Genomic DNA, 20,905 nt, shown 5'->3' with positions numbered 1-20,905 from the left:
AAAAAGAATAAAAATGCCGTTCCCACGATGAACACCATCTCTTTAAGAGTATAAAACCTGGTCATTCGAAAATTTCAAATTCAGTTGTCTTTCAACACCCATAAGTTCGGTATTAAAATTTTAAATTTTTTTCGAGACAACAACATAGAAGAAGAAGACGAAGAAGAAGAATCACAACAAGAACAACATCAAGAACAGGAACGACGTAGAATTCGTGAGGAGTTGTAGAAAGAGTTGTAAGAAAAGCTGGCGAAAGAAAAAGTAGAGGTAAACCATCCCCCCATCGAAATTACCAACACACAAAAACATATATTTTATAAATCTTTATATAAATAAAAAAAAAAAAAATTGATCTTATTTTAAAATGAATTCTGTTTTGTATTATTTATTTGGTTGTTTTGGTTTTTTCTGTTGTCGTTGCTCAGATTTTCACTAAAATTCTTTTGCTTTCTGATTGTTTTTCGGTTTTAGTTTTTTTCAACAACATTTTGTTTTTTCTGTTTGTTAATTTTTCTAGCGAATCCAAATAATCAGTGACTTGGAGTCGCGAGTGAAGCGGTTTGATTTAAAGAGTCGAAAAATCCAGTTCAAAATCAGACCCATTCCAGAAAAAGAGGAACCAACGTCATGGATTAGAGAAGCAGTGAACGACATGTTTAAACATGCGCTAACAGGTCTTAGCCCTGAAGATAAAGTGGGAATCACTTTTAGCGGTAAGAGTTTTGCAGCTGAACGAGGAAACGGGTGGATCAATTTTAAGGATTGCTCAAATTTGAAATTCAGCGATGTATGGGAAATGATTTCGAAGATCTTTCAGAGCAATTCGGAAGGAAAAAGCACCGATGATTTTTCTCTCACCATAACGTCGGTTAAACTCCCTTCAGGAAAAGGAAAAACGCAAAGTGGAAAATACAATACATTCACTGAGGAATGTATAAAACGCCGAGGAATAATAAACATAGAAAATAATGACAATTTGTGTTTGCCTCGAGCCCTAGTTGTCGGCAAAGTATATGTAGACAACGAAAACTACCTTAAGGTGAAAGTCATCGGAAAAATTCAAACCCAAAAAGCCCTTAAACTTGTATATGATGCACACATAACTGTACCGGCTGAAGGTTGTGGAATTCCGGAGTTAAAAATATTTCAAAATCATTTGAAGGAATATAAGGTGACTGTGTACGAGTATGGATCAAAGGGGCAGAAGGTGATATTTGAAGGATTTCCCACTCAAAATGGCAAAGAAAAAAAAAAAGTATTAATTTACTATATAATGACAATCATTTTAATGTAATAACGTCGTTAACTGCAGCATTTTGTTGTGGCTATTATTGCGAAGAGTGTCATATTCCATATAATTCAAAAAATCAACATAAATGTCAAAGATCTTGCCCGCAATGCCAAAACACACCAAGTTGTTCCAGAAATGAAAAAGAAGTTTTATGTAAGGACTGTAATCGAAACTTTAGAGGAAAAAGCTGTTTCGACACTCACAAGGCGAGTAATTCAACAGGTAAAAATTCAATTTGCGAGCAAATGAAAAAATGTATTTTATGCCTTAAAACATACGGAGCAACTCGTCAACATATCTGTGGTGAATACTTCTGCAAAATGTGCAGTAAGCATGTAGAAAAAGAACATATGTGCTATATTCTCCCTGATAACAGGATACCCGCATATAAAGGAATCCTGTACATCTTTTATGATTTTGAGAGTCGACAGGAAAAAGTAATAGGAGAAAAAATGTTAACCATTGGAAGCGAAACATCAGTAACTCCAGTAAAAATGCATGTACCGAATTTGTGCGTTTTTCAACAAAAGTGTGATCAATGTTTTGATGTTCCAAATTTGCACTTTTGTCAAAAGTGTAATTTATCGCTTAACATCATTAAGGAAGAAGAAGATATAGAAGGAAATGTTGTGGCTAAATTCTTGAAACACATACTTAATGTTCGGCAAAAGTTTAAAAAAGTAATTGTAATAGCACATAATGGGCAATCATACGATCATCAATTTCTGTTAAATTACATATTGGAACAAACAAATTTAACCCCACAATTAATAATGCGAGGCAGTAAAATTATATTAATGGAAATTGCAAATGTCAAATTCCTAGATTCGCTAAATTACTTTCCGATGGCTCTGTCAAAACTACCAAAAGCGTTTCAACTTTCACCCGTTTTTAAAAAAGGATATTTTCCCCATTTCTTCAATACAAAAGAAAATGCTAAATATATTGGAAAACTCCCTGCAATGGAATATTACAGCCCTGATTCAATGAAAACTGAAGATCGAGATGAATTTTTAAAATGGTATGCAGAGCATCAATACGATAATTTTGATATGGAGCGTGATCTAGTGGAATATTGTATTAGCGATGTTAAAATTTTGACTGAGACTTGCCTAAAGTTTAGACAACTGTTCCTAAACCAAAGCAATGTTGAACCATTTTTGGAAGCAACAACAATAGCATCAGCTTGTAACCTTGTGTACAGGCGCAACTTTCTTCAACCAAATACTATTGGACTTATACCCAAAAACGGATATAGGTGTGTAGATAATCAATCCACACCTGCAATCAAATGGTTGATTTGGGAGCAAAAAAAGCGAAAAATTGATATCAAGCATGCCGCTAAAGGAAGAGAAGCAGTTATAAATGGAGTTAAAGTTGATGGTTTTTGTGAAGAAACCAAACAGATTTTCGAATTTCATGGTTGTTTTTATCACGGTCATCCTGCTTGTTTAAAACATACACGTGACGAACCTCTTTCAGAAGACAAATACGACACCCTGAACCACAGATATGAGAGAACTTTAGCCAAAACAAAACGATTAAGATCATTTAATTACGAAGTAATTGAAATGTGGCACTGTGAATTTCAGACTCTACAAAAATATTTAAATGATGAAGAACTAGATTTCTTAAATAATCACCCGTTAATACAAAACACACCTTTGAATCCTCGCGATGCTTTCTACGGTAGTCGGACAGGAAACACATTTAATTACTACAAATGTAAGGAAGGAGAAAAAATAAAATACATAGACGTATGTTCTCTTTACCCATGGGTTTGTAAAAATGGTAAATTTCCTATTGGTCACCCAAAAATTCACACAGCCAGCGATGAAATTTGCTCTAATATGAAACTCGAAGGTGTAAATGGCCTTGTTAAATGCAAAATACTCCCCCCAGAAAATTTATTCCATCCGGTTTTACCCATGAAACAAAATAATAAGCTGATGTTTTCCTTGTGTAGAGCTTGCAGTAGTGAAAGAACAAATCTGCACTAGTTCTGATGACGAAAGAGCATTACTTGGAACTTGGGTGTTCGAAGAAGTTGTAAAAGCTGTTGAAATGGGATATCAGTTACTTGCTGTTTTAGAAATTTGGGAATATGATGTGACTCAATATAATCCAAATACAGGTTCTGATGGTCTTTTTACACGTATGATGAATACTTATCTAAAAATAAAACAACAAGCATCAGGATGGCCGAGTACATGCATGTCTGAAGAAGATAAAAACAAATATGTTGCTGATTTCCTAGATAAGGAAAATATAGACTTAGAATTTACTGAAATTGAAAACAATCCGGGAAAAAGATCACTAGCCAAACTAATTTTGAACTCTTTTTGGGGTAAATTCGGCCAACGGGAAAATCAACAAAAGACTTGCATTTTGAATAAACCTTCAGATCTGTTTCTATTACTTACTCATCCTTCTATTAGTCTATTTAATAGACCCGAGCTCCAGAGCAAAAATAGAACAAATTCGTTCAAGACTTTTTATTGGCGATCATGATTCCTTGGCATACAAGAATACTCCAGCCAAAAGTGCTACTAAATCCATTGGTGCATTTCTGAGAAAACGGCAACACTGGTCGGTTTTCAGTTTTTTTGATTTAACTCGAAAACCAAGCCTGACTTTGAAATGGTTCAAAGACACTTTTCATCGCAAATAAAATTTTCTGTCAAGTTAAGATGGTTAAAAAATTTTAAAAATTATTTTTGACTAAAATTCTAACCTAAAATCAAAGAAAAAAAAGTTAAAAAATTGACAATTTTAATTTTTTTTACTAAATCAAGGGGCATTTTGTGTTTGTAGCCGGGACATCCAAACTTTGTACTAATGAAATAAAGTAGAGGTAAAATCCTTTGATAATTTGCAATTTTTAATTTTTTTTGTCAAGAAACAACTTAAATGTACCTATTCATAAATTAGCACTTTTTCTAAATTTTTGACTTTTTTAGTTAAAAGCAAGTTTTTAAAACTCGATAAAATCGTATTAATTGGTAACTTTTAGACTTTTAAAGTAAACATACTTCGAGGGATTGATTTAAGGGGTTATATCTAGTTGTAAGTGCAAAAAAAATCTTCTTTTTTGTGGATTTTTTGTAAAGACTCATTTAATTATATAAACCTAAAGAATACATATCCCTATAGCAAATTTAATGTATAAAAAGAATTCGCTGTGTATTTAAAAAAATATTGGGTTCCGTTATTTTTGTAGTAGATCTCCTAGACGACCTCCAAAAAAAAATGTGTCTGGCGGTGAGCACGATTACTCCGGAACGGCTGGACCGATCGGCTTGAAATTTTTACTGAATTTTCTTTGATACTTTTGTCAGGTAATGAACGAAGGAAAAAGGTTTTTGACAATAATTGGATTTTTTATGCCATTTTAAAGTGTAAATTTTCGTGAAAAAAACTATTTTTGTCTTTGAGAAGCCGCCATTTTGTCAAAAATCAAAATTTTGACTATTCCTTCGTTCATTACCTGCATTTGTCTATCCTGGAAATGAATATTTTGGATTTTTCAATTTTAGGTGATTTGTATCAGAGATATCTTGCTCACCGCCAGACAGCTTTTTTTGGAGGTCGTCTAGGAGATCTACTACAAAAATAACGGAACCCAATATTTTTCTAAATACACAGCGAATTATTTTTATACATTAAATTTGCTATATGTACATGTATTCTTTATGTTTGTATAATGAAATGCCTCTTCACAAAAAATCCGCAAAAAATAACGTTTTTTCGCACTTACAACTAGATATAACCCCTTAATATAAACTAAATATGACAAACAAAAAAATTAATTTGCATCCTTATGGCCTTTTGTGCAATTTTGTGTATGTGCATTTTTATAAATACGGGTCGAATGGATGGACGGAGAGCCATTAGCTTTGGTCTATTGCATAGAAGAACATTTAATACCAACTCTTTTGCTGTTTTCAATGGCCTGAAAAACAATTCTTGTAAAATCCGCGACCAACGAAAAGTTTCTCTTGAAAAACGAAAAAAATACTCTAATGAGTTTGAAACAAAATAGCTCAGGCAAATTATTAAATCAAATTGCATTTTTCGCGGGACAAATTTTTTTCATGGAACGTGTTTAGGTGAATGTCCTTATCGTAAAAGTGAATTTTTTGGGATGATTAGATATCGAGAGCAGCCGCCATCTTGGAAAAGAGGTCGGTGCCGTTTTTACTTTATAACTCCATTTTTACTCATTTAAACCAAAAATGTCCGAGGATAGACTTATTATCAATTAAATTATCTAAAAAATGATATACAAATGAATTCCGTGAGTTAGTTAAATTCAATTTTATAGTCGGTCAAAGTCCGGGTTCTTCTCGCAAGGTTAAGACAATATGACATTTTTTCAAATATCTGAAGAACTTTTTATTTGTTTGGGATTTTCTTAAAGAATGAATTATAGTACTTTTAATTTTCTATAAAATGAGCCCTTTATCGTTACTGTAACCAACATAATGTATAAGCCATCTAACGTCGAAGTTCACATTCTACTAGTCAAAAGTGAGAAAATAACAAGTTTTCTTCTATTAGACCGAGCAAATTTTTGAAGTGGAGGTATAACCAAAATATAAGTAAACAGTTTTTTAACTATATTCGTCTAAATATTGAATTCAAAGTTTGAAATCTTTAATGTTAACCTTTATATGGTTTTCGAGGCTTTAAATGAAGTGAATTTTCCAATTAATGTGAATTAGCTAAAGTGACACTATTTAAAATTCTAAATATAAGAACTGATGCCCTGTCATTTTTCCTAAACATGAACACCTCAATCTCAGCATTACGATAAGTATAACTCAAGATATGAGGTGTGTAAGCCGTTATGTTTTCGAGACTGTTGCGTTAAATTTTTGATTGTTTATTTGAACTATTGAAATCCCAAATATGTTCAGTTAAAAAATCGTATATCATGACTTCGACGTTTGGTTGCTTCTTCAATGTGATGGTTACAAAAACAATAAAGGGTTCATTTCATAGATAACACGGTGTTACAAAAATGAGGTTTTAAAATATACGCGGGCGGAGACCTATCAGGTTTTGTAGAGCTAGTCGCACTGAATACGAAACGGTATTTGAAAATCCCCTAACACCCCCAAAATCTGGAGTTACGGGCAAAAAACGGTTTTTTGGACCTTCACCATTGAAAAAATTCTAGCTTCGACAATTTTTTACCCATTTTCGATTTTTGTATAGTTTCTGATAGAAGAAAAATATACCTTTTTAACAATGTATAAAACATGTAACTCGATTAAACCACTTAGAATTTATAAGATGTCAAAGTTCAAAATTTCAATTTTTTTTGTCATTTGCCCAACTTCGGCATCAATTTAAAGTATATGTTTTCAAAACAACATGCTATTTAAAAAATATATTCTAAAACTATATCTATTTCCCAACTAATCGAGGTATTTTTTATGAAAATCACTTCAAAATTGGCTTAGAAAAAAAAATTTTTCGATTTCAACCCAGATACAGGAATTCAAACTTTTAGGTATAGAACAAAAATGTTGTTTCGGCACGTAGAAGGATAAGTTGGACGCCAGGATTTGATCAAAAGTTTTTGTAGAGGAGCTCAATACAAACATTTTTTTTTTAAGAGGGGGGTCTATCTCCCCCCGTTTAGGTGGAAGGGGCATTTTTCTAAAAAAAAATTATCAAAATAAAAAAAAATTATTAAAAAACAACGGCAACACTTACAGTAATAAATAATACCATTTCCAAAAGGCAAAATTGTGCATTTGATTCTAATTTTTAAATCAATATAATATTACCAATAGTTTTTGAAATAATCGATTTCAAAGTTAAAAATAGGGGAAAAAAATTTTTGAAAACTCATTTTATACTATTTTTGTCCAGACTGTGAATTTTAGTAAATAAATTACTTAGACAGAAAACTGCCTCAATTAATTCCTTATCGAACAGTGAAAACTATATGTTTCTATGTCTTCTAGTTTTCGAGAAAATTGAAAAATAAAAACAAATAAGAACAAAAAATATTTTGAAAAAAGAAAAATCTGATAAAATAATTTTTCAATATATAGTTTATGAATATATTTTTTAAATAGCATGTTGTTTTGAAAACATATACTTTAAATTGATGCCGAAGTTGGGCAAATGACAAAAAAAAATTGAATTTTTGAACTTTGACATCTTATAAATTCTAAGTGGTTTAACCGAGTTACATGTTTTATACATTGTTAAAAAGGTATATTTTTCTTCTATCAGAAACTATAAAAAAATCGAAAATGGGTAAAAAATAGTCGAAGCTAGAATTTTTTCAATGGGTGAAGGCCCAAAAAACCGTTTTTTGCCCGTAACTCCAGATTTTGGGGGTGTTAGGGGATTTTCAAATACCGTTTCGTATTCAGTGCGACTAGCTCTACAAAACCTGATAGGTCTCCGCCCGCGTATATTTTGAGTGTTACACCGTGTAATTAAAAGTGCTATAATTCATTCTTTAAGAAAATCCCAAACAAATAAAAAGTTCTTCAGATATTTGAAAAAATGTCATATTGTCTTAACCTTGCGAGAAGAACCCGGACTTTGACCGACTATAAAATTGAATTTAACTAACTCACGGAATTCATTTGTATATCATTTTTTAGATAATTTAATTGATAATAAGTCTATCCTCGGACACTTTTGGTTTAAATGAGTAAAAATGGAGTTATAAAGTAAAAACGGCACCGACCTCTTTTCCAAGATGGCGGCTGCTCTCGATATCTAATCATCCCAAAAAATTCACTTTTACGATAAGGACATTCACCTAAACACGTTCCATGAAAAAAATTTGTCCCGCGAAAAATGCAATTTGATTTAATAATTTGCCTGAGCTATTTTGTTTCAAACTCATTAGAGTATTTTTTTCGTTTTTCAAGAGAAACTTTTCGTTGGTCGCGGATTTTACAAGAATTGTTTTTCAGGCCATTGAAAACAGTAAAAGAGTTGGTATTAAATGTTCTTCTATGCAATAGACCAAAGCTAATGGCTCTCCGTCCATCCATCCGTATTTATAAAAATGCACATACACAAAATTGCACAAAAGGCCATAAGGATGCAAATTAATTTTTTTGTTTGTCATATTTAGTTTATATTAAATCAATCCCTCGAAGTATGTTTACTTTAAAAGTCTAAAAGTTACCAATTAATACGATTTTATCGAGTTTTAAAAACTTGCTTTTAACTAAAAAAGTCAAAAATTTAGAAAAAGTGCTAATTTATGAATAGGTACATTTAAGTTGTTTCTTGACAAAAAAAATTAAAAATTGCATATTATCAAAGGATTTTACCTCTACTTTATTTCATTAGTACAAAGTTTGGACGTCCCGGCTACAAACACAAAATGCCCCTTGATTTTGTAAAAAATATTAAAATTGTCAATTTTTTAACTTTTTTTTCTTTGATTTTAGGTTAGAATTTTAGTCAAAAATAATTTTTAAAATTTTTTAACCATCTTAACTTGACAGAAAATTTAATTTGCTATGAAAAGTGTCTTTGAATCATCTCAAAGTCAGGCTTGGTTTTCGAGTTAAATCAAAAAAACTGAAAACCGACCAGTGTTGCCGTTTTCTCAGAAATGCACCAACAGATTTAGTAGCACTTTTGGCTGGAGTATTCTTGTATGCCAAGGAATCATAATCAGCAATAAAAACTCTTGAATGAATTTGTTCCATCCAAAAGGGTCTATTCAATAGACTTTATTGAAGTTTTGTATATATTACCAATTAATGAAGACAATATTGTGGTTAATTTTGAGTTGAAAGAAGAAGCCGCTGACTCTCTTCCTGCTGTTAATGTTTGTATTGCCTCTTATACAACAACACAAGCACGTCTAAAATTGTACACTTACTTAGAAAATTTTAAAGAAAGAGTTCTCTACTATGATACTGACTCTGTTATCTATGTAAGTTGTCAAGGAGATATCGACCCACCTACTGGGGAATTTATTGGTGATATGACTGATGAGTTAGAGTATTTCCCGTCATAGGACGACCTATCCACGTCATTATACCAGTTGAAAGCTATATTTTCCTAAGGGTAGTGTCTAAAGAAACAGTTTGCACATGGGTTGCCTAGCGATATCCTGTCAAGGCATAGGGTTGCCAGGCCTTAAAGTTTATTTTTCAGTATTTTTGAATACGCGACCCTGCTTATACCCAAAGCCAAAGAGTTATAAAAAAAAATATTATGTCACAGGAAATTTTATTTGAAAATTTTAATTTTCAGGATTTTTTAAAATTTGAAGTTTGAGTAGGGTAAACAAAGGTGAGTTTAGAAAATGGGCAGAAATCTATTTTCTAAACAAAACGTGATAGAAATAAATTTGAAATTGGAATCGATAGATATTATAAAAATATGAAAGCCACACAAATAAATAAAAAATGTAAAAAATCTACAACTCGAGATATAGTCTTTTTAAAGTCATGACACTCCAATTCGATATTTGAGAAATAATTCACCTAAAATCAGAATGAAATTTTTTTTAATAATTTTTATTTGATAAGTTAAAAAAATTAAAATAACTTGACACGTATCTGTCAAATTTTACAGCCGCTGTAAACGGGGTGTAATAGTATTTACATCCCTGGTGGCTTAGAGCTAAAAGCTCCGGGAATGCAACTGCAACCAACTTAACTTAAAAGTTAAAACATTTTCCAAGCGCATTTTAGTTATAGAAAGTAGTACCCACCCGCCAGGTTATAACCTACAAAATTATAATAAAACTTAAATTATATAAAAAAAAAAACTATTGTAAGTATTCATTAATTATGTTATAATAGATTTGAATTAACATATTCTTTTTGTAATAAAGGATTTTAAGCATCGCTTAGTGAATAAAACATCCAATATTGTGTTCTCTTTTGCGATCGCTAAAAAATAGTTTTGGTTGCCACCAAACTGTGGCAACATATAGTATGCACAGGACTATTATTAAAATAGGAACCAGTAATGATATTACACTCAATTCGTATTACATTCACCTTATTTATATCAACAAGTAAATCTGAAAAATGTACCACACCACAGAAGAACACATTTACTGAAACCTAGTAATTGTCCAATGCTTCTATCTTTATTGAAATATATTGCTTCGTTGCTTTCGATTTCGCATACCATTGTATTATTATTTGCTTCTATTCTAACGACAGCTGTAGAGTTTTGCAGCAATAATCCTTCGGAAATAAATGTTGCAATTTCATCAATTTCATAAGACCCAGTTGGTATTTCAATTTCATATTCCCCTACATGGAACAGATTATTTCGCTCATCTACATTTGGTATAGAGTTGTACGTTTGAAAATCAATCAATCCGCAAACGTAATCCTGTTCCAGGTTCAAAGGTGGAAAATATTAAGCTGAAAGTTGGGAAGATCTCCCGCTTAGCGTAAGTGTCAACGCCCGCCATGGTGAAAATACATACAATGAAACCATTTTTAAACAAATCGGTTTATTTATTTAAAAAAAAATTAACAATCATATAAAAATCTTAAACACAAATGACCACAGTTAAAAGAGTCATAATCTTGATATTTTATATAATTATAATACATTTTTTTACCCATATAATTGATAATTTCGATAGGAGGCTGCAAATTCCCAAAGCTATCAAAATATTCAATTTTAGTTCCTTTTTTTTTATACGCTACCCAGTGTGTTCCAGGACCAATTGAAGAATCAAGATTTACTATTCCAGACTCATTTCTCATCGGTTTAGTTTTAGGTAAATTATCTCGCATGAAAACTCCTCGAAAATCCGGAATAAACTTATCTGCAAAATTTCTCAAATCTATTTCATTTAATGCACGATTGGGTAGCGAACTTAGGAGTTTTTTGTCTGTGGATTTAAATAAAGTCCAAGGCCCTTTCTATATGGTTTAAGGTGTAAGCCTTGTCCGACTGCAATGGATTCAATTTTTTCGTTATGACGTTTTTTTCCTCTAGATCTTTTTTAGCAATGCTGATGTCGCTTACAGCCTTGGCTACTCCTGCAGCTCCCCCCGTTAAAGCTCCAAGAGCTGAAAGTCCAGCAAACAGAGGAACAAGGAAAGGAATTAATCCACCAATTTTTGGTATTGCAATAACTCTAGGCGTTTTAATGCTATTTATGTTTTTACGAACTGTTTTCTTGGCAGATGACATTGGTACTTTAATTGCCTTTTCTAAATTTAAAGGTTTTTTACGTTTGAGATGAGTTCCAATTGTTCGTATAACATTTCTAAGAGATGGTTGTTTCTTTTTATTATCTATTTTGGACTTCTTAACATCGTTTTTATTTTTCGCTCTTTTCTTAAGCTTTTTATCTTTATTCTTAGAGCAACCCATCCCGAATTTTGTTTTTGCTTTCATAAGATTGGTAACCAAAAGTGCGTTTGCCCGCTCTGCTATACCTGCATTCTTAGATTTTACTCGTTGCCAAGCTTTATCTGTTAAAATCCTATCGGCAGTTTGTCGATCAGTTGTATTTGCAAATTTAGAATACGATATATCGTGTTCTTTGCACGCTTGATCAAGCAAATTAATCCCCTGATCTCCCCGAGCTAAGCGATTTTGAAGTTTTGTTCCAGGTCCACAATATTGATAACCAGGAAGATGTAGTTCAAAAGGTAGTTTGTTTATTAGAGTATTTAATAAACCTTTTCCTCCCACTATTTTTCGTTGACTGATAGAGTTTTTGGAATAATCAAACATTTTATATGATTATCTTTGCTTTAGAATGGTTAGATGCGATATGAGGTTTTGTATATAATAACTTCACATTTATAGAAATTTATTCAGTTTTTATCACTATGCGATTCGTTAAGCAACTATACCATTTACCGGTAAAAAATATGGAACTGTCTAACAAGACAGAAAGAAAAAAAAACATGGTAAATTATTCCCTGATAGTTTAAGAGGGTTAATTACTGGTCCATCAAACTGTGGAAAAACAAATGTCATGATGAGCTTGTTACAACACCCAAACGGATTGAAATTTGAAAATATCTATATATATTCTAAATCTCTACATCAACCGAAGTATGAGTTTTTACGAAAAGCTATAACACCAATAAAAAATATGGGCTTTTTTACATTTTCCAATAACAGTGATGTTATTCGACCAGAGGAAGCTGAACCAAATCCAATATTCATCTTTGACGATATTGCCTGTGAAAAAAAATACACAATTAAAATGTTTTTTAGTATGGGACGACATCATCACATCGATAGTTTTTATTTGTGCCAAACATATACAAGAATACCAAAACACCTTGTTCGAGACAATGCCAATTTTCTCATCGTCTTCAAACAAGATGATATGAATTTGAAACACATTTATAACGATCATGTTAATTCGGATATGTCATTTAAAGTGTTTCAAAAAGTATGTGGAGAATGTTAGAACACAAATTACGGATTTGTGGTAATTGATAAGGACAGTCCCCTGAATGAAGGTCGTTATAGAAAAGGCTTTGACTCCTTCCTTAAGATATAAAATAGAAATAATTTCTGAAGTTTGCATCACATGTATAGTTAGGTTCTATGAGAGCAGTACAGAGCAGTTCAACGACTAGTTTATAACGGTAAGGAACGATTCAATACGGTTTGAGAACCAGTATTCTTCAGTTAAGACCAGTAACCGCAGTATAAAATTCAGTTTAAGAACCATAGACCGATTTTTTCTTCTTCGGAACTTCGGAACTTATTTTTTGACTGTTACTGTAAGAAAAAATAAATCTTATAATATGATGAACATAGATGTTAAACTAACAAAAGACCTTATTAAAACAACCGAGGCTCTACGATAGAAATACAAAGCTCTTAAGGCCGATAGGGAAGCCTACGAAACCATAATGGAGGAAACTCTAAAACCCATTACCAAACCCTTAACTGAGTTAGTGAAAAAATCAAACACTAAACAAGAAAAACAAAATGACTATATTGAAAGTCCAATAGAGAAAGCAAAACGCAAATTTAAACAACAACAAGAAAATGAATTAAAATTTATCACACCTAGCACTAATATCAACCGTTCACCTGAACTTATTGATAGGATCACTCCTAAAAGGTCGAAAAAAAGTCTTACTCAACGTAACTTTTCAGAACTTTTATTACAAGAAGAATACCATGATACACCTAAAAAATACAGAAATTTGTTTATAAGCAATTCCAACACGCTTGATAAAACGTATGGGGTATATTCAAAAGATGATAAGTAGTACATCGGAAATGGTGAATTAACCATTCTTGGAAAAGATATACGAATACAAAATAATACCTTTGAGGGTACAAATGGCTTATATGAACTTATATTCATGAGAAAACCAGATGAAAGCATTTACACTAGCGAAGATTTAAAAAATTACAAGACCATATTGTATGACACCAATACACATAAGATTGGTCATGATTCACACGGACAAAAACATGGCAATCGGGAGTATAAGTATACGAAAATAATCAAGAAATTATTAGGATTCGATACAAATACATCTAATAAGCCACCATCTTCACCATCAACACCACAACCAACTTCAGGCAATGGGTTAATGCAATTATCAAAATTGGAAAAAGACTATATATTTTGGGATGACCCCAATGAACTTGTAGATCGAATACGACTTCTTATTGCTTCGCAACAAGCTGGGCACAACAATCATTCCAACGAAATTATTTCAATTATTGAAGAACTTAAAGAAGCCGCTATTATCGAATAAAAAAATAAAATAATGAGTGTTGATAAATTTGGTCGTTATTCACATAGGACCCCACCGAGAGGCCCATGAGGGAAACAAGGAGAGCGGGGGCCATCTGGTGCACAGGGACCACCTGGAGAGGGATTTGTCAAAACAGAAAACGGCGATTACACCATAGATAGAAAAAGATTAAAAAACATTCAGGAGCCTCAAGAACACAAAAAATGCTGCAACTAAAAGCTATGTTGATCAAAAAATTGATCAATTACGCAAAAGCCTTCAAATTGAAATTGAAAAATACTTTAATAAGTTTAAATATGTTTAGGTTTAGATTTAGATTTGGGTGAGAGGTGGGAATAATTCGCCTTATCACTGCGGCCTCTGATGGGCCTATTGTGATTTCCTCTTTTTAAAGCTCACGTAGAAATCCTGAGTTTGAAAAACTTAGTATGTTTTTAGGTGAACTAGCGACGATGTTTTGCGCTTCGAGATAATACCCTCCGAGGTGGCGTCGACGTGTATTGATTAAGCAATTACAGTGACACAGTATGTGTTCTTCTGTTTCTTCTTCTTCGTTACACATTCTGCAGGTATCGTCTTGTGTTATGCCCATGGTTTTGAGGTGTTTTTTTTTTACTGAGCAGTGTCCAGTAAGAAAGCATGTGGTTATGCGAATCTGACTCCTGGTTAGTGTAAGGAGTTGTTTCGTTCTGGCGTGGGATGTGTTTGGTATAATTTTTTTGGCTTGTCTGTTACCTTCGGAATGCGTCCAGTAATGATTAGCCATATCTCTAAGCCATTTATTTAATGTTTTGCAGTACTTGTTGGTATGCCACAGAATGGTCTTGGCATGATGAAAGGAGATGCGGAACCTTTTCTGGCTAGTGTGTCTGCTATTTCATTCCCAACGTGACCGCTGTGACCAGGTATCCAAATGAGTTGAACTCTGTTTGTACTGGCAAGCTGGTGTAGAAGTTGTATACAGTCCCATACCAGCTTTGAGGTGACTTTATTGCTTCTATGAGCTAGGAGTGCGGCATTGCTGTCAGAGAGAATATAAATTTGTTTGTTTATTACAGCTCTGTTTAAGTTTTCTCTGAGGCAGAGTTCAATTGCGAATATCTCTGCTTGGAATACGGAATTGAAGCTGTCCATGCTCTGGTGCAGATAAGTTTTGGTGTTCATTCCGAATACTCCGGCCCCAACACCTTCATTTGTTTTGGAGCCATCTGTGTACCATACATGAGACTCGCTATTGAAGATGGGTCTGTTCTGTTCCCACTCATGTCGTGAGGGGAATGTGACTTTATAGTTTTGGGTGAAGTTATATCTTGGGAGACAATTGTCTACTAGAGATATTTTAAGTAATTCTTCCCTATTTAATTCAGTGAGAATATCAGGGTGAATTATCTTGGATTTAGAGTTATCTTCTGCGATGAGCCTGTAGCCGTTGACCATGGCTTCTTTCTTTAGTAGGAGATGGAGTGGTGGTAGGTCTGTGATCATAGCCGTATTTAGGGGGGGGGGGGGTTTTGGGTGTTTAACCCCCCCCGAAATTTTTTTTCAGAAAATCAAAAGATACCTATATTATAAACATATATAAGTCTAATATGTGCAGCACTAAATGATTTGTTTTTGTATTTTAGTGATTTGTTTACCTATATGAAAATCTCCCTTAAAATCACTACCAATTTTGCATCGTTGCAGAAGCTGTCGATGAAGTTTGTATAAAGGAAAACAAAAATTGTTTGGTCCATTACAAAGAGTTTTTATGTCTTTGACCATTTCCTTAAGCACTATGTTAACACCTTAAAATGCTCTTTTAAAAACCCTTTCAATACCACAAGTACTTATGCAGAGTTTTTGGTGCCGAGACTAAACTATGCTTTTTCAAAGGATTTCGGTGCTAGAACTCGAATCCAAAGACGGACTTATTCGATCACATCTCGTTTTTGAAATATTACCCTTAAATCTATTTAAATCTTTCAGACATCTTTTCTACTGTCCGAGATATCTTCAGTTGCTTATAACCCACTTTTGTTCCATGTTAACCTTAAGTCCAGTATGTAAGCGAAAATAAATGTATCGATTTATTCAGAGACTGTAGTACCTACCAACGCTAAGAAATAACCTCGTAAACTGGCAAAAAGCGGGATCTTCGATTTTCTAACGGGAATATCTCAAAAACGCGATGTGATAGAATTTTTCTGAGTTCGGATTCGAGCTCAGCACATAAAAAACCTTTAGAAAAGTATATCTTGGTTTGTGTAACAAAAACCTTGTTGGCCATACTCAAAATATAAAAAAATTCGATTATACTTTTACAATGGAAGAAAAACTTGTTTTTATTTCTAAAAATTATAAGAGAAAGTAACGGGACATTTTGTTCTTCTCAATATTCTTGTTTTTTGATCCCCTTTAATAAAAAAATAGTAGGGTGTCTCTGCAATACTCGGTTTTATATATATGGTGCGATTATACTTTTGCAAAGCACTGTATTTACAACATTTCGTTATTCTTTTGTTTCAAATTATAAAATTAAACAATTTCAGTTTATTGTTAAATTTCAAAGTGAAGTATAACACTGGTCAACAAAATTAAACTTCTTTTTTGTTACAGAAACCAGGGTATACTCTTCTATAGGTTTTTTGTGTGCTGAGCTCGAAACCGAAGTCAGAAAAATTCGATCACATCACGTTTTTGGGATATTCCCGTTAGAAAATCGAAAATGCCGCTTTTTACCAGTTTTCAGGGTTATTTTTTAGCGTTTACCTACTTATTTTTTTTAATTTGATTTTGTAACAGTTTTTAAAAGAATTAAGTTTTGTCTCTCTAAATCCGTTTAAATCTTTTAAATGTCTATTTTCTTCCTCGAGAAATCATAACTTGAAATCAAAGTGTTTGGGGCATCTCATATTTATTTGCTTTTAATAGCAAATATCGCTTTCAAATTTTGGCATAATTCTTTTAGAAACTGTTACAAATTTAATTTAAAAAAAATAAAAAGTAAACGCTAAAAAATAACTTTGAAAAATGGTAAAAATCCGCATTTTCGATATTCTAACGGGAATATCTCCAAAACGTGATGTGATAGAATTTTTCTGACTTCGGATTCGAGCTCAGCCTATAGAAAATTATACCCTGGTTTCTGTTACAAAAACCTTGTTGACCAGTGTAATTAGCTCATGTCAAACAACTTGGATTATTTAAAATTTTGGTTTTTAAGTATTGCTAATTTCATTTAGAACTCAATAGATAGAATGTACCTGTCAATTTTCTGCTACAAAATTTCTGTGCAAGAAAAAGTCCATTTTTCAATGTTTTATAGATTAAATTGTACGAAATAATTTTTTTTTATAAAGCCTTAGAATGGTTAAAATTTGTTTCTTAAAAAAAATTTTCTTGCTCGCTAACGCTCGCAATTTATATCAACCAACTTATCACTCTTTGTACCTACAAAACTAGAGATGCCACTGAATATTCGGCCATTTTTAAATTCGTTTACCGTAAGCAGGGCTTTTTAAACTTTTAACTACGAATTCCTCTCCTAAAAAATACTTAAAAAGGATATTGGCAAATTTTTCGCTTCTACACAGTTCAAATGACTATTTGATTTAGGGGGATTTAGTATCGATTGCAGTTACATATAGTTGATACAAAGTATTGTGATTTCTAAAAAAAAATTTTGTTTGGTCTGAGCTAACCCCCCCCGAAATGAAATCCTAGCTACGGCTATGGGTATAGTTGTGATTAGCTTCCATCAAGTGTAGGGCAAAGTTAGATTTTGTGTTATGTTTTGGTTTATGTTCGTTGAACCTGTCAAGAAATGTTCTACCCGTTTGTCCAATGTAGTGTTTGGTGCAATCGTCGCATTTTATTTTGTATACCCCTGTGCTTGTTTTTATGTCATTATTTGTTTTTGGTTGGAGAAGTTTTGTTAAATGGTTATTAGTTTTAAATGATATTGTTATTTTTTGTTTTTTAAAAGTATTTTTAATAATTTGTGGTAGCATATTTGTATCATAACCATTTGTTGTTGCAATGTATTTTATTGTGTGTACTTCGTCTATGTAATCTGCTTCTTCCATTGGTATGGTTAGAAGTCGATTTACAAATGCATGGTACCTATGCTGCCATTTTTTGTGTTTGCGGGTGATGTGATTCTTTGTGGATAGTGATGTCGGTGGTGGTGGGTTTTCTGTATACTTTGTAGATTAGATTAGATTAGATTCTTCCTTTATTCATTAGATAAATTACAATTTTTTTCTATTGGAAATACGGACATGACAATGCTGCCGTCTGCCGGAAATGACATTTCAGTATAATAAATAAAATTATATAAAGAGAAGATGTATCAAAAAGATTTACAATAAATTTGAAATAATAAATTAAGTAAATAAATATTACACAAAATATTAGACAAAAGTTTATATTCACATAGATAAGTAAATTTGTATATAATTTTAAATTTTAAGTATTAAATATACTTAAAATTTAAAATTATATACAAATTTACTTATCTATGTGAATATAAACTTTTGTCTAATATTTTGTGTAATATTTATTTACTTAATTTATTATTTCAAATTTATTGTAAATCTTTTTGATACATCTTCTCTTTATATAATTTTATTTATTATACTGAAATGTCATTTCCGGCAGACGGCAGCATTGTCATGTCCGTATTTCCAATAGAAAAAAATTGTAATTTATCTAATGAATAAAGGAAGAATCTAATCTAATCTAATCTACAAAGTATACAGAAAACCCACCACCACCGACATACTTTGTATTTTAATTTGTTGTTGTTCTTTTTAATGTTTAAGTCCAGAAAATTTATTTCTTCATTGGTTCCAACTTCGGAAGTAAATTGAATTTTGTTGTTGATGTTGTTTACATATTTCTTTAAAATTTCTAATTGTCTTACTGTGCCGTCAAATATAATGAAAGTGTCATCTACATCATAGCCGTATTTAGGGGGGGGGGGGGGGGGTTGGGTGTTTAACCCCCCCCGAAATTTTTTTTTCAGAAAATCAAAAGATACCTATATTATAAACATATACAAGTCTAATATATGCAGCACTAAATGATTTGTTTTTGTATTTTAGTGATTTGATTACCTATATGAAAATCTCCCTTAAAATCACTACCAATTTTGCATCATTGCAGAAGCTGTCGATGAAGTTTGTATAAAGGAAAACAAAAATTGTTTGGTCCATTACAAAGAGTTTTTATCTCTTTGACCATTTCCTTAAGCACTATGTTAACACCTTAAAATGCTCTTTTAAGAACCCTTTAAATACCACAAGTACTTATACAGGGTTTTTGGCGCCGGGACTAAACTTTGCTTTTTCAAAGGGTTTCGGTGGCCGAACTCGAATCCAAAGACGGACTTATTCGATCACATCTCGTTTTTGAAATATTACCCTTAAATCTATTTAAATCTTTCAGACATCTTTTCTACTGTCCGAGATATCTTCAGTTGCTTATTACCCACTTTTGTTCTATGTTAACCTTAAATCCAGTATGAGAGACTGTAGTACCTACCAACGCTAGGAAATAACCTCGAAAACTGGCAAAAAGCGGGATTTTCGATTTTCTAACGGGAATATCTCAAAAACGCGATGTGATAGAATTTTTCTGAGTTCGGATTCGGCACTGGTCAACAAGGTTTTTGTTACAGAAACCAGGGTATACTTTTCTATAGGCTGAGCTCGAAACCGAAATCAGAAAATTCGATCACATCACGTTTTTGAGATATTCCCGTTAGAAAATCGAAAATGCCACTTTTTACCAGTTTTCAGGGTTATTTTTTAGCGTTTACTTATTTTTTTTTAAATTGAATTTGTAACAGTTTCTAAAAGAATTAAGTTTTGTCTCTCTAAATCCGTTTAAATCTTTTAAATATCTATTTTCTTCCTCGAGAAATCATAACTTGAAATCAAAGTGTTTGGGGCATCTCATATTTATTTGCTTTTAATAGCAAATATCGAAAAGTTCTGTACCAATCGCTTTCAAATTTTGACACAATTCTTTTAGAAAATGTTACAAATTTAATTTAAAAAAAAATAAGTAAACACTAAAAAATAACTTTGAAAACTGGTAAAAATCGGCATTTTGATTTTCTAACGGGAATATCTCCAAAACGTGATGTGATAGAATTTTTCTGACTTCGGATTCGAGCTCAGCCTATAGAAAAGTATACCCTGGTTTCTGTAACAAAAACCTTGTTGACCAGTGTAATTAGCTCATGTGAAACAACTTGGATTATTTAAAATTTTGGTTTTTAAGTATTGCTAATTTCATTTAGAACTCAATAGATAGAATGTACCTGTCAATTTTCTGCTACAAAATTTCAGTGCAAGAAAAAGTCCATTTTTCAATGTTTTATATTTTAAATCTTACGAAATAATTTTTTTTATAAAGCCTTAGAATGTTTAAAATTTGTTTCTTAAAAAAAATTTTCTTGCTCGCTAACGCTCGCAATTTATATCAACCAACTTATCACTCTTTGTACCTACAAAACTAGAGATGCCGCTGAATATTCAGCCATTTTTAAATTCGTTTACCGTAAGCAGGGCTTTTTTAAACTTTTAACTACGAATTCCTCTCCTAAAAAATACTTAAAAAGGATATTGGCAAATTTTTCGCTTCTACACAGTTCAAATGACTATTTGATTTAGCGGGATTTAGAATCGACTGCAGTTACATATAATTGATACAAAGTATTGTGATTTCTAAAAAAAAATTTTGTTTGGTCTGAGCTAACCCCCCCCCGAAATGAAATCCTAGCTACGGCTATGTCTGTGATAACTTCTAACGCTGCTGTGGGGGCTGTTCTCATTGCTCCTGTAATATTTATACAGGCTAGTCTTTGTAGTTTATTGAGCTTGGCCTGTATTGTTTTTTGTTT

At 32.2% G+C, this 20,905-nt stretch overlaps 1 protein-coding gene across 6 annotated transcripts in view; it reads left to right on the top strand.

The window, feature by feature from the left end:
• LOC129906432 (USP6 N-terminal-like protein) overlaps positions 1 to 20,905 on the top strand; it is a 442,462-nt gene that overhangs the window by 112,098 nt on the left and 309,459 nt on the right. The window contains exon 7 of one of the 6 annotated variants that reach the window (XM_055982210.1): positions 518 to 10,048. The exons of the other annotated variants lie outside the window; for them this stretch is intronic. Coding sequence (XP_055838185.1) covers positions 518 to 537 — 20 coding nt within the window. The 3' untranslated portion in view covers positions 538 to 10,048. Of the gene's footprint in view, positions 1 to 517; positions 10,049 to 20,905 lie in introns of those variants that run through there. 6 annotated transcript variants of the gene reach the window in all.

This window comes from Episyrphus balteatus, chromosome 1 (assembly GCF_945859705.1).
Source record: "Episyrphus balteatus chromosome 1, idEpiBalt1.1, whole genome shotgun sequence".
NCBI classification, from domain to species: domain Eukaryota; kingdom Metazoa; phylum Arthropoda; class Insecta; order Diptera; family Syrphidae; genus Episyrphus; species Episyrphus balteatus.
This window is presented reverse-complemented; position numbering and strand designations above follow the sequence as displayed.